The 13,811-nt window shown below is 44.8% G+C and overlaps 1 protein-coding gene across 1 annotated transcript; it reads right to left on the bottom strand.

The window, feature by feature from the left end:
- Window positions 1–366: 366 nt before the first annotated feature.
- ACTA1 (actin alpha 1, skeletal muscle) lies at window positions 367–6,144 on the bottom strand. Its single transcript, XM_035108472.3, has 7 exons — window positions 6,080–6,144; window positions 4,122–4,262; window positions 3,099–3,423; window positions 2,278–2,439; window positions 1,628–1,819; window positions 1,333–1,514; window positions 367–816 (listed from the first exon to the last, which is right to left on the bottom strand). Exons 2-7 carry the CDS (start codon window positions 4,248–4,250, stop codon window positions 673–675), a joined length of 1,134 nt encoding a protein of 377 aa, XP_034964363.1. The 5' UTR covers window positions 4,251–4,262; window positions 6,080–6,144; the 3' UTR covers window positions 367–672.
- Window positions 6,145–13,811: the final 7,667 nt, after the last annotated feature.

Here is a 13,811-nt window from a genome sequence, read left to right as displayed (position 1 = left end):
ATCAACAGTCCCGAGAGCCAGTGTGGTACAGACTGAGAGCATTAGATTTGAATATGAATTAAAATCCCTGCTTAGCTATCACTGGGTGACCTGGGGTTAATCACTCAGTCTGACCGAGCCATCCGTAATAGCAGCTCTGTGTATATTTTAAGCATACCCTCTTCACAGAAACCTGTGTGTGTGGATTTCTGGAAATCAAAGCCTCTTTATAGAATCCCATATCATTACCATGCGGGTTTCCTTTTTAAACCACCTCCCCATCCCATTTATGTATTGCAACTACTTGAAAGAGGGGGAAAGCCAGAAGGCTTGAAATAGCACAACCCACAGCATTTGAGAGCAATAAATCACACAAAGCCAGCTGCATTGGGGCATGACAGAATGACTGATGATTTAATGCTTCTTGAAGTATTTTTTTGTTTTTGGTTTCCTTCCACAGGGCTTGGTTTGAAAAATAACAAAATGAGGTAAAATAAATTAATTTTATGTACACTTTACATACACTCAGTGTCACATGGCGTCTGCAGCAACAGCAACAAAGACATTGTTACAAAATAGAACGTTGAGGTGGCCGTTGCAGGTGTTCAACAGCCTGCAACTCACAATGTCGTCATCCTGAGAGTAGTAACCAAGTAATAATAGTGATCCTTTCTCTTTTTTTTGTAAACATGTTTAGAAGCATTTACGGTGGACAATGGATGGGCCGGCTTCATCGTATTCCTGTTTTGTGATCCACATCTGTTGGAAGGTGGACAGGGAAGCCAGGATGGAGCCACCGATCCAGACAGAGTACTTACGCTCAGGTGGGGCAATGATCTGCAAGAAGAAAAGGAATGATTCAGTTGGCAAGTGGGGCGGCCGGGGGGGGGGGAATACAGGAGTACCTAGATAATGACAGAAGAACTCTGTAAAAGGTGTCCTAGACAGAAGCATCCTTTATAAGCAGTGGCACCACCTCCCACCATTTGGGTCTATACCTGAAGTTATACAGGAATACTAATCCAGTCCTCATACAATAAGGCATGGCCCTCCACATTCCCAGTTGTAGCTCCTAGCAACACCTCTAATACTGTATTAAAGTTACCCAGTTAATTAGGTGGCATCGTTTGTATGATAATGATTGTATAAGCAGAGAACAGGGTGAGCCATGCAAGAGCGGCCCTCTCAAGGTGATTAAATTCTGTTCTCCTCTATTTCTCATGTTCTTGCAAGGAGATGCCTTCGAAAGCACTATGATTAAAAGCATGCAATTGCCCTAAGCATTAGGTCTCCCCCTCCTGCATGCCTAATGCATACAAGTTGTGATTCACTAATGCATGGAATTAAGCCCACCTTGATCTTCATTGTGCTGGGAGCCAGAGCGGTGATTTCCTTCTGCATGCGGTCAGCAATACCGGGATACATGGTGGTACCACCAGACATGACATTGTTGGCGTACAGGTCCTTTCTGATGTCAATATCGCACTTCATGATGCTGTTGTAGGTTGTCTCATGAATACCAGCAGATTCCATACCTGGTGGCAAAGGGAACAGAAAAGTGAAGGAAGCCACTCACACCACAGGCATACAAAGAATTCTTCGTAGAAGAGAGGTCAGTAGGGAGGACACTCAACAGAGAGATACATACCAATGAAAGATGGCTGGAAGAGGGTTTCTGGGCAACGGAAACGTTCATTGCCAATGGTGATGACCTGCCCATCAGGCAATTCATAGCTCTTTTCCAGGGAGGAGGAGGAGGCAGCGGTAGCCATCTCATTCTCAAAGTCCAGAGCCACGTAGCACAGCTTTTCCTTGATGTCACGGACAATCTCACGCTCAGCTAGCAAGAGAGAAGAGGAAGAATTTAGCAGCCTGCCAAAGGAGAATCCCGCCCAGGAGGGGAGAACGGCCAATAGGCACATAATAAAATTACGGGCACGGCACCTTGTACATCAAACTGAAGCTCAGTTTTTAAACGTTTAAAAATCTGCCACTAGAGGGAGAACGTGGGCTAGAAAGTCTAGCCTACACTTTTTATGAATGAGGCCAATAACATGAGATGGGCTGGCTGTGGATTTTAAAGCTAAGGTTCCACTGAGCCTGGCATCAGCCTCCAGGCTCATCCTCTACTTGATGACCAGAAGCAAAGCTTGGCTTCCTCAATATTATTCAAAGGCCTCTGCTAGTGTCTTAAGGGCCTATCGGTGCAAAGGGCATTGATGGTTCTAAATCAGGGCGGGGAGGTGTAAGTCAAATGCTGGCACAAGGGCTGAAGGCTGGAGAGGCTGCGCTCCTTACCGGTGGTGACGAAAGAGTAGCCTCTCTCAGTCAGGATCTTCATCAGGTAGTCAGTGAGGTCCCGGCCAGCCAGGTCCAAACGCATGATGGCATGGGGCAGAGCATAACCCTCATAGATGGGCACGTTGTGGGTGACACCATCACCGGAGTCCAGCACAATACCTACGGAAACAAGAAACGGGTGCGAAAGTTAGCAAAGGAGGCTGCAACACCTGCTTGACGCATCAAGTTGATACAGGACACACCGGCAAGGGGGCAAATGGGATGCAACCTTGCTGGTATCTAGATGAGAGATTGCCAGGCACCACAGGCAGTGCTAGCAGACAAGAGTTCTGCCTTCTTAGTGGGCATCCTAGCTAATGGCTAGGTGTGTAGGAGGCCTCCATCACTGAACTGTTCATGCCAGTGGCTAGGTTCTTCCTTTTCTTGACAGTCTTAGTGCCAGGAAAGGCATGTAGGAGACTCAGCGGCAGACTGAATTTAGAAGTATACAATGAGTGTTATCCTTTCCTTAAAGAAGTGGGCTGGGAAAGCTCCTGATGCCAGTCTATGTAAGAACATCAAGAGAGTTCTGCTGGATCAGGCCAAAGGCCCATCTGGTCCAGCAACTTGTTCTCATAGATGATACTAACTGAGAAAAGCCAGTGGTCTGATATAGCACAAGACAGTTTCCTGTGTACCTAAACCCACATCAATGACTGGGCATCCCCTATCGTAGTTGCACTACAAGAAGCTGTCTTTCCCTCTCCCTCTGCTTGGACTCGTAGTGTTCCCTGGACATCCTTCCTTTTCTCTTCCCCATTTCTGGTCCTGTCACTCACCAGTGGTACGGCCAGAAGCGTAGAGGGACAGCACAGCCTGGATAGCCACATACATGGCGGGGACGTTGAAGGTCTCAAACATGATTTGGGTCATCTTTTCACGGTTGGCCTTGGGGTTGAGGGGGGCCTCAGTGAGCAGGGTGGGGTGCTCCTCAGGGGCCACACGGAGCTCATTGTAGAAGGTGTGATGCCAGATCTTCTCCATGTCATCCCAGTTGGTGATGATGCCATGCTCAATGGGGTACTTCAGGGTCAGGATACCTCTCTTGCTCTGAGCTTCATCCCCTACGTAGGAGTCTTTTTGACCCATACCCACCATGACACCCTAGGAAGGAAGTGGGAAAAGGTCTCAGCATCTTCTTAGGGCTGAGGAAGTGGATCATGACAACCTAATTGTTGTCCTCTACACTAAGCTATTCCTATCAAGGCCCTAAGACCTTTCCTTCACAACAGAGAGTAAAGTACAAGGTGCAGGAAGGATTCACCCAGCAGCAGCTGCACAGAATATATTTAGGGAACCAACAAACAAAACTCTACCCTTTTCTTAGGAAAATAGGGAACATTGTAATAGGCTGCTTAGAATAGCTGATTTTCCCTTAATGTGTTACTTTCCTATTCTTTTTCAGAGATAGTATAAGTTCATAGGCCATGATGGACATCCCACATTCCAAATAAAAAAATGCTTACTAGGGCAATCATTTTATTGATATCCCTATTTCAAAAGACTTGTGCCCCTGGGAAGTCCATAAACTGAATGCCACAGCTCTATTGGTGTTTGTATTCTGTAGAATTCTGTGGTACATACACCTAAGTAAGAATTCAGAGAATTGTAGACTTAATCTTTCTGATCCTAGGAAGTCCAAATGGGAGTGGGGAAAAGAAAAGAGAAATGCTGTGGCCCATCTAGCATATCTATTATCTCCTCAGTCCCACTCAGGGTCCAGTAGAACCGGAGTTAATCTAACAGATGTCAACCTGCCTATAGCTGGAGAGGGGCATGGCTGGCAGATGAGGCTAAAATACCTGATGACGTGGGCGGCCAACAATGGAGGGGAACACAGCCCTGGGGGCATCATCCCCGGCGAAGCCAGCCTTCACCAGGCCGGAGCCGTTGTCGCATACGAGCGCGGTGGTCTCATCCTCATCACACATGGTGTCGGCTTTCTGGAGACGAAGCAGAAGCAAGAAGAGTTCACAAGAAGCAACCAGGCAGCAGGCATCTACTCACAAAAGCTTAGAGGTTACGGGCAGAATTCTGATCTATGGAAGTCTGAGAGGGGGTCTCTCCCATGGTGGGGGAGTATAGGCCATCCATCTGGAGAAAGCAGTTCCTACACTGGCCACAAAATAAATTATTTTCTGCTCCCCTTCTACCTGCTTACTTTATTGTTAATAAAGATCTGCAAACTAAAACACCAAGTAACAGCTGAATCTTCAGCATAGTTAGATGAACTTATTGGGGTCGGGAAACTGAATCACATTTACTTAGGGTGAAGTCCCATTTGTCTCCAGTTACTTCCAGAGTAATAGGTTAGGCTTTACAATGCAAACCAACACATTTTGAATAAGAAGAGAGCTCTACTGAATTCAGTGCTACTTGGTCTCTATAGTAAATGTGGTTAGGGTTGGAGCTGTACCTTTGAAAAATCAAATTTAAATCCAACTCCCTCTTAAAAGATGTGCAGGCCAACCACTTCTAGATCCCCACATTAAGATGCAAATATACAAGTTATTATGACACACGGCTAAAGGGACTAGCACTTTTAGAGAGTGTCAAAGTTGAAAAAGGTTGGTCCATTTTACATCTCAATGGAGATAACCCAAACCTTGTCACACAATCTGAACAGCACGACACAGCGTGCAACAGCTCACAAAATAGGGGATATTTTTCCTTGTGGAAGATACGGTTTGCAAGGAAAAGCTTGAAGGCTTGCTTCCTTGAGAAACCTTCTGGGCAGCACTAACCACTCTGAGCTGTAGTGCTGCAAATGATGGATTGTCCTGGGGACAAGGGGACCCCTGACTTTCTCCGGGACTACCGGTAGCTACACCCTACAGAATCCGGCTTGGTGTAACAGAGGCTTCCAACTGGGTTAGCCCTTTCTCTGTGCATGAAACCTTCGGGAATTAGGGAAGCAAAGGATAAAAAAATAACCCAGAATCAAATCTCATCCTTCAAATAAAATGGTTCCCATCCTTTGTAGCTCAACACCCTGCACCTAACACACAGTAAAATTACCATTCATTCAGTAATAAAAAACACGGTGACAAAAGGGCTGGATCCTTCAAAGCCAAGGAAATGCCTTCTAATTTAATTATAAATACCAATGGAACCAGCTATGTTCCAAGAGAGATGTGGATTTCTTCATCCCAGGGAATTTATAACTTGGCAGCTGTCACTTCTAGCCTTCCCTCTCCTTCAGAGTCGCCTCCAAGTGGCCAGCAGTGACTTATTGAAAGTCACAAGAGTTCCGTGAGTGGCAGAGTCAGACCCTGAGCCCGCATCTCAGAGATCCTTGCCGTGGGACTCCGCAGACTCTGGCTACGGATGATTCCATCTTACAATATGAGCGTGTGTGTCAGAATCTTCACAAGTCTTAGTAGCAGCCTAAGCCAAGTGAGAGATTCTGCATAATTTGAAAGCTTGCTCCCGGGCTGGTTGAAAGGCTGGATGCAGGCAGGATCTCTTTTAAAATTTAATGTAAAAAACTTTTTAACTTTTTTTTAAAAAAATAGCAGTAGCAATTGAAGAACGCCAGGCGGAGAAGGCTGGGTGCCGCTGCTTTCTGCTCCCTGTTGCCCATTTCTGCTTTGCACCGGAGAGGAGTTGGAAGGCTCCCTCCTTTCGGGTCTGGCTTTGCGATGTCTCCACCTTCCCTCTCCCGGGTATCCCCGGGGCCGCGTGGCTGGGAGGTTTCCCCCCCCCCCAATCATGTGGTCTTGCCCGGATCCAGCCCCCTTGCCCGTCCGCTCCTCCTCACCTTCGGGTTGGTTCCTGGCTCTTAGCTCCGGTTGCTGCTTCTCCCAGCTCTTACAGCTCAGCGGTGGGCTTGCGAGAGAGCCCGGTGGGTTTTATATAGGCTCCCGGCCGGGCTCTGCCCTCCCTTGCCGCCGACCCACAGGAATGTCTCCATATTTGGGTGTCGGGCACCGAGCGAGCCCGGGCGGCCTGGCCGGAGCCCCCCCAGGCCCCTTGCGCTGCCGCGGGGCTGCCCAAAGAAGGAGCGCCTGGCCCGCGCCCAGGTAACACGGGCCGGGCCGTATAAGGAGTGTCTGCCGGCCGGGACCTCCTCCGCCCCCCGGGCCAGGAGGGCTCCTGTCCCAAATAGTCCCCCGAGCCGCCATGCCCTGAAAGGAGAAAGAAGCCCCCGGCTCGGGGAGGGGGGGGTGCCCGGGCAGGCAGGCACCGGGAAGGAGGGAAGGAAGGAAGGAAAATGGGGAGGAAGGAAACGGGTGAGGCTGCGGCCTACGCGCCTGTCCAGCCCGCCGCGTTTCCCTCTCTGCCGCGCCGGGAAGGAGCTGGCCAGCAGCGGCTCTAGGACCCCCCCCCCTCGCTCAGCCTCGACCCGCCTGCGGAGCGGGAAGGGGAATTGGCCAGCAAATAGGCCTGCTTTGTTCAATAGGCTTTACTCCCAGGTAAGTCAGGGCGGGCCAGGACTCGGAGCAGGGCCGCCTCAGCTGCTCAGGGCGCCCAAGATACGGTAAAAACAAGGTTTGGACCCGTGCTAAGTTCAAGTACTTTCAGTGAGTGTGCAACCTGCATACGCAAACAGTTCACGTGTACCGACTTGTCCACGTGTACACTCTTTCACATACGCTTGTACCTGTGTTTGGTGCAAGGTGTGAACAAGGCTAGGGTCAACCTGTGCATGCTTACTCGGAAGGAACTCATTCCCTGGTTAGTGTAGTAGGATTGCAGCCATAAGGAGCCTATCTTGGTTTTTTTTGTTTTCTTAAATCCCCCCCCAACTCATCTCTCCTTTCTGAAACCACATAAACAAGCACACCCTTTTATCTCAAATGCTACTTTTTAGAGCTCTTGTATCATATATCTTCATTCAGGATCAATTATTGTGGTCTAGGGCTCATTCATAAGATCACACGCTTTTGTTGTGGGTTAATTTTAATCCGATGTACGGCACATTTCATGAACTCGCATTCTTCTAGTATAGGATGCTAAGATCACATTGGGAGCAGGAATGGAAGTAAATGGGTTTATTGTATAGGAAAGTGTTTAAAATTGGATTAGGACACATACAGAAAATCTCTCTTGATCTGCTCTGTCTACCCCAGAATTACTTGTGTTTGCAGTGGCAAGCAATGCCACGTTACTAACAAAGACATTATCAGATGGATCCCCCCCCTCCCGAAATCAATTATTTGCTTCTAAGTATTAGGATCAGGGAGGTATCACAGGAAAACCATATTAATTAGCAGGCTGGTTCAAGGTGTTAATCGGTTGCTAGAGCTTGGCATAGTTGGACCACACTCACAAAATACAACATTCTGAATACATTGAAAGGAACAACTATAAAACCATTTACAACTCTCCTCATTGGACTGTGTGGATATTGAAATGTGATCTTTCATTGCAAGTTTTGTATAGATTTTCATGTCTAATCTGTGCTAATTAACAGTTTATTAAACTTCTCCAGCTGTGTGAACTAAATCAATATTTATCAACGTTTACATGTGAAGAACAGTTTTACATGAGGAATTAGGATGTGCCCTAGACAATCATGGCTGAACTGGGCTGATAACCTAGGCCTCTCCCTTCTGGCTGGCAACACCAGTTCTCAAGATATATGCCAGTTAAATGGGGCTGTCAGGTAGACTGGAGCACAATCCATGCAAGATTGTATGAGAAAGGCTTATTGAAAGCCTTGTACAAGATCAGCTCTGAAACAAATAGGAGAGACATCAAATGAATTTGTTATTGAGGTAGGGGAGCTCCTAACCTTTTCCTCTACAATTCAAAATGCTGTGCAAAATCAGTTTTATATATAGAGGATGATAAATATCTAAGGGTCTGGCTAGGTGCCAGACTACACTGAACAGTTACCATACACCATGGGCCCTGCCGCACTTTAGGCTATTTATACCGCTTGGGTACACTGACTTAAAAAAAAAAATCTAAAGAGATTCATATCTAGTTATGGTCATGGAGGTGGTTAATGGCAGTTTTGGGCTTTGAGAAAGGGTGGAAGTCCAGTCCCCTTTAGGATGAGCCAGGGCACCAGCCACTTATGGAGAGGACTGGACTGAACAGATACCTTAGGAGGACAGTACAAACACCCTGCCAAAAGTAAGAGGAAGTAACAGCTATACTTGCAGCCCTTCGAATAGACAGTGATTATTTTCAAGAACTTTGCAGGCAGAACTGAACCAAGTCAATACTGTAACTTTAAATTATGTAAAAACACATGTATTTGCCTAATTTATCCAGCTCTTGATAACCATGGGAATATTACAATCATCACCAGCATTTATTTGTCACTTTCTACACAAAGAATGACTCAAAGCAACAAAATTAACAAACATTTTAAAAAACAAGTGCATCAAGAAAATGCAAGAAAAGTCCACATTTTATGTAAAAAGTATTCATCCAACAATACTGCAGGGACAAAGCCTACCCTGCCAAATAAATCAGCTTATAGTATGATCCTACTTAACAACTTAAAAGCCTAGGTGAATAACAATGCTTTGCCTAGCTTCTGAAAGTTGACAAGGCCAATGCCAGACATGTTTCCCTGGAAAAAGCATTCTACAAATGGCGACAACACTGAACAAGCCCATTCTTTTTTTAAAAAATAATTTTTATTGAGTTTTGCTTTATATACATACACAAAAAAAATCTTGCCTTGCCACCTGCCACACCTCTTGTGGTACGGGAGAGGTTGGGCACACAGAGAAGGTCCTCTGATGGTATTGGCAGGATCTGGGTAGGTTCCAGTGGAGAGATGCAGTCCTTAAGATATCGGGGTCCCAAACTGACAACCAATGCAGTCGGACTAGAACTGTGTTATATGCTTTGACTGCCTGGTTCCAGTCAACAATTGGCTGCTGAATTCTGAACTGGCTGTAGTTTCTGAATGCTTTTCAAAGGAAGCCCCAAGTATAACATGTTGCAACAATCAGAGGTTTGCTGAGAGGTTAACAGCGTCGTTATAGCAGAGGTTGGCAAGTTGTAGGCAACAAGCGAGGATAAGATGCAATATGGAACACTGAAGCTTAGTCCCATTCCTCCATTGCAACTACAGTACCAAGCCCCCCCCCCCCCGCAGCACATCCAATTGGAGATTTCACCAGCCATTGCGCATGTACCTGTTATAAACATGTTTTCACAATCATATGGACTCACTAGGAAATTGGTTACGGAATCATAGCCTTTTAGAGTTGGAGATCCTTGGAGATCTTACAGCTCTACTGCCTGCTCAATGCAATCTTACAACTTCAGGATCCCTACACACCACCCAAACTGAAAAATTATCAGGAAGCTGAATCCTATACTGTATCCAGTACTGTTATCTTTGAGCAGCATGATTGCAGATGACACAACATTATGTCCCTTGGTGCAATTTGGTGGCACTGGTAGCATGTTTTCATTACTGGCTAAACTATAGGCATTCACAACAGCAAAAGGGCAAAGACCCACTCTGGCGGCATGCACCCAGTTATGTACATTTGGACGCGTACATGTGAAAAAATGCATAAATTTAGGGGTGAGGAATGCTTTTCATCTCAAGGACTGCATTCCCTCCTGGTCAATGTTCCAAATGCCACATGGCAGTGGTGGGAAGGGCTGGGTCAAATAAGGGTGGAGCAACCAATGTAAATTTTATACAGTAGGCTAGTCTCCACACACACACACACACACACACACACACACACACACACACACACACCTCTGTTCTACATGCAGGCAAGCAAAAGGTGTTATTGGAGTTCAAGGCAAAAACATGCGAGGGTGCCAAGCAGGACGTGAGGGGCAGGGTCTTAGTGGGGGGGGGCATGAGGGGGAGAGACCAGATAGATAAACTTGGGAGGGCTGAATTGGGACCCTGTCCCTGCAGTCCCCCACCCTAATATGTAAGATTTAAATACATCATAAACTCACATTGAAATTATGCCACAGCCTAATTTGATATGTGCACATTGCATGGTTAGTCATGCTTGTGTTAGGCAAAATAATAGTAATTCAGGATTTCCCATGTGTCTTTTAGAATGGAAATGCACACACACACATATATATACTTTTGCATTTTAAAAGCGAAGGAAGTACGGGACTTTGGACCTTCATCCCCTTCCACCTTATTGCAGACATTCTCTATAAAAAACACCCCAACACTTCATTTGTAGTTCTGGTTAGAAAGTGAGGCTATCGGTGTGTAGGTCCCATATAATACCCCAAGCTGCTTTAGGTTGGATGGCATTCCACTGTGATGCTATGATCCACTGCACTTCTGTTGTGCTAATTTGTGTATAAAATAGACACTTCCAAATGTTCACACCTGGAAATGTTTAAATAGGGTTGTATCCAACAAAGTCTTTTTGCTGGTGCTGGAACTTCCACTTGTGCAACAGAACTTCCTCCAATCCCGTGTGCTTCTCAAATCTGTTTTGGGGAGTTCCCTTGATCCTATGGAGCATATTAGAGTGTGCAGTGAGAAGAGGGAGGGGAAATCTCATGGTGGGAACAGAAGTCCTGGTGGGAACAGGATGACTTTCTTGGACACAATCCACAGTTCTTGAGCCATACCACTAAAAGCAGTAAATTCTTACCATATGTGGTTAATTACATATCATTCCAGAACATGATTTTTTAAATATATTTTTATACCCACTGAATTAAATGGGATTTATTCTCTAGAGAGTGAGTATAAAACTGCAGCCTGGTGGAACTCTTTACTGTATGTTTTGATATAGTTATTTGAAACATCCCAACCAGCATTCTGTGCAAACTTACTTTATATTAACAGCATTTATGAGAATCTCGCAAGAAACCTCTACATTTCAGTTGTTAAAAGATTATAGTTACCTTGTCCTGAACGTTTCTAGTCTTACAAATTTGTCACAATACATGTCAGTGCATGCATGCTAAAACTTATAGCAGACACATTTGGGCAGCTCACGCATTATTAATTTCTACAGACACTAGGCTTGAGAGTGGCTTGTGCCCAAATGAAGCATTGGTTCATATGTTGTCTCCTACTCTGCTGGACATGTCGGTGTGTGGTGCAGGGGTGACTGAAAGCTATGTTCGGGGTGCACAATCCCAATTTTGTTCATTTATGCATGTTTTGGGTGTTATTGGCAACACGTGCAAGTGTCTTGCACCCAGAGCCGAGCCTGGTACACTGCTGTGGTGTCTTATAGATGCAACTCCCCTGGAGTTTTGGATTCATGATGTGGGATGGCCCAAGCTTATCATGAGGCATAAATCCCCTGTTGTGTATTGAATTCCAATCTTAAGATTGTAAACTTGCAGGGAGGTTCTCAGTTCTATATTCTATAAAGCCTCTTATCACACCCTCCCAAGCACTTAAGAATGAATGAACATGTGGAACCTGCAACAAGTGGAATCTGTTGCAGTGGAAAGTGTTGCTGTCTAGGGTTCCAGCCGTGCCTTCTCAGATACCCCATTCCCTGTCCCATTCATTTTCCACAAGTCAGCCAGCATCCTATGGCTACTGTCCATGCTCAGATCAGAGCTTTATTGAGTCCCTTTTTAAAATATATTTTGGCAAGCCATGGGATTTCCCCAAGCTGGCTGATACACCTTTCTTCAGCATGGGTGATGATATTTTACTGGACAGGGATCCACATTCAGAAAATGAGGTTGGTATTAAAATATAGGAATACAGGCAACCTTCCATTTACCCACCTTCAATATGTGCACGGCCATGCATATGTGCATTGCACTGAACCTGGAAGTGACCAAAAAAATCACAAGAAGGGAGGGGGGCAGAATGGGGTGTTTGCAGGCTTTTCCGATGGCATTTCAAATATACACTATTTCACTTAAACGTGCGGTGCCTTGGAACATAACTCTTGTATAAATGGGGAGTTGCCTGTATTATAATTTGTTAGCTGCACTCAGATTATTTACGTTGATCATACCAACCAAGCTACAGAACATAAAAGCAGACTTTGTGATCTTCAGAGTTATGCAAACATTGCCTTATGATGCATGTCCTTTTACAAATATCCATACCAACATTATATAAACTAAATGCAAAAACATCATTTTTTCTGCTCTCTCCAAGCAGGTGGTCATTTCCGTTGTAAACATTCTTAGGGATTAGGATGTAGGAAGATAGGCATGAAGGATTAAATCAATATTTTGTTAGTACTCAGCTATAACAGAGACAAGGCAGGTCAAATTCCAGCAACAAGAGCTAGTGTAAGAGTAAAGCCGATCTCCATAGAAGAAATTGCTGTAGGTTCTCAAATCTGTCTAGATGAAAGTAACAACTTTACACCCTTTCCTGTTGCTTTAAATCATAGGATGTTTTCAGAAGAGTCATTTGTAAGGTGCAACATTAAAACAAACTGCCACATTTTGATAGTTATCTCACATACTAATCCAACTTTTCCACCCAACTAAAGAACTTATCGATTGAAACATCCTGTAGAAATGAATTTTCCCAATTCAGTAGAGCTGATCGGTATAATGTGCTGCAAATGCCGCCCTTTTTGGTTGTATCAGTGGATTGACATTGAAGAAATATATATAATCTCCAGTAAGAGGAATTCATATTATTGATAAATCTTCCAAAGATATTCTGTGGGTATATTCAGATGACCCATTTTATCATCACATAGTGACTTCTTGCAATTGCCATTCACTAGATTCATATGGGAAGGCTGCAAACCCATACTTACAGAAGTCAAACCCTAAAACAAAACCTGCTCCCTGGCCCTGCAGTCTTTAAGCAAGGTGACTCCTCGCTGGCTATCAACATCATCAGGTCATTGTATAGGATAAAACTGGTTGCCTTGACGCCATGCTTTTTATTTCAAGTAGTAAATAGATAAGCTAAACTTGGTTGGGAAATAATGGAAAATTTGTGTCAGAATGATTTATGATGACAAAAGAAAATTGCTTAATTTAGATTTAATAAATGGACCCAGTGTGGGGGGAATCGAGGAAGTCTTTCTTACTTTTTGATTATGCACACCTTCATGGGAGTAAGCTCATGTGAGACTTGCTTTTGAGTAAACTTGCAGAGGATGGGGCTGTATATCTCTTACGAAAACTGTATGAGCAACATACTCACCAAATGTATTTTGGTCAATAAACAGTGACATGGGATGGGGGAACCTCCAATTGACTCAGAGGTCTTCAAACAGCAGTAACAGAATTTCCAGCAGATGAGGGTTAAGCAGCACTCGTCAGTGTTAAATGCAACCAAGCAAGCTAAGTGGGTTGTAGAGACAACAGAAGGGAAATTCTAGCAGAACCTTCAGTCCATATTACTAGACACAAAGCCAAGCAGTAAAGTCTAGGGAGAGAAATGGCTTCATTTTATCACTATCCATTTTAAGTCATATTTTCAACTCCATTATTCTCTAGATAAATACCCAAAATACTCTGCTTAATTATTGCTATCAAGTACACTGAGCCCCGCTCTGCTATGCAGAACTTTGGATCTATTTCCAGTGGTGCTAATGCATTTCTTTTCTACATTGGTTTGAACATGTCCAGATAAG

This window comes from Zootoca vivipara, chromosome 3 (genome assembly GCF_965207765.1).
Source record: "Zootoca vivipara chromosome 3, rZooViv2.hap1.1, whole genome shotgun sequence".
Taxonomy (NCBI): Eukaryota; Metazoa; Chordata; class Lepidosauria; order Squamata; family Lacertidae; genus Zootoca; species Zootoca vivipara.
Note: the sequence above shows the minus strand (reverse complement) of the source record. Positions and strands in the feature narration are given on the sequence as shown.

What these genes read in the sequence shown, in the direction of transcription:
- ACTA1 (XM_035108472.3), bottom strand. Translation starts at nt 4,250, where the DNA reads ATGTGTGATGAGGATGAGACCACCGCGCTCGTATGCGACAACGGCTCC. An exon ending in CGCTTCTGGCCGTACCACTG is followed by an intron (nt 2,440 to 3,098) that starts GTGAGTGACAGG and finishes TTGTTTCCGTAG; the next exon opens with GTATTGTGCTGGACTCCGGT. An exon ending in CCAGCACAATGAAGATCAAG is followed by an intron (nt 817 to 1,332) that starts GTGGGCTTAATT and finishes TTCTTCTTGCAG; the next exon opens with ATCATTGCCCCACCTGAGCG.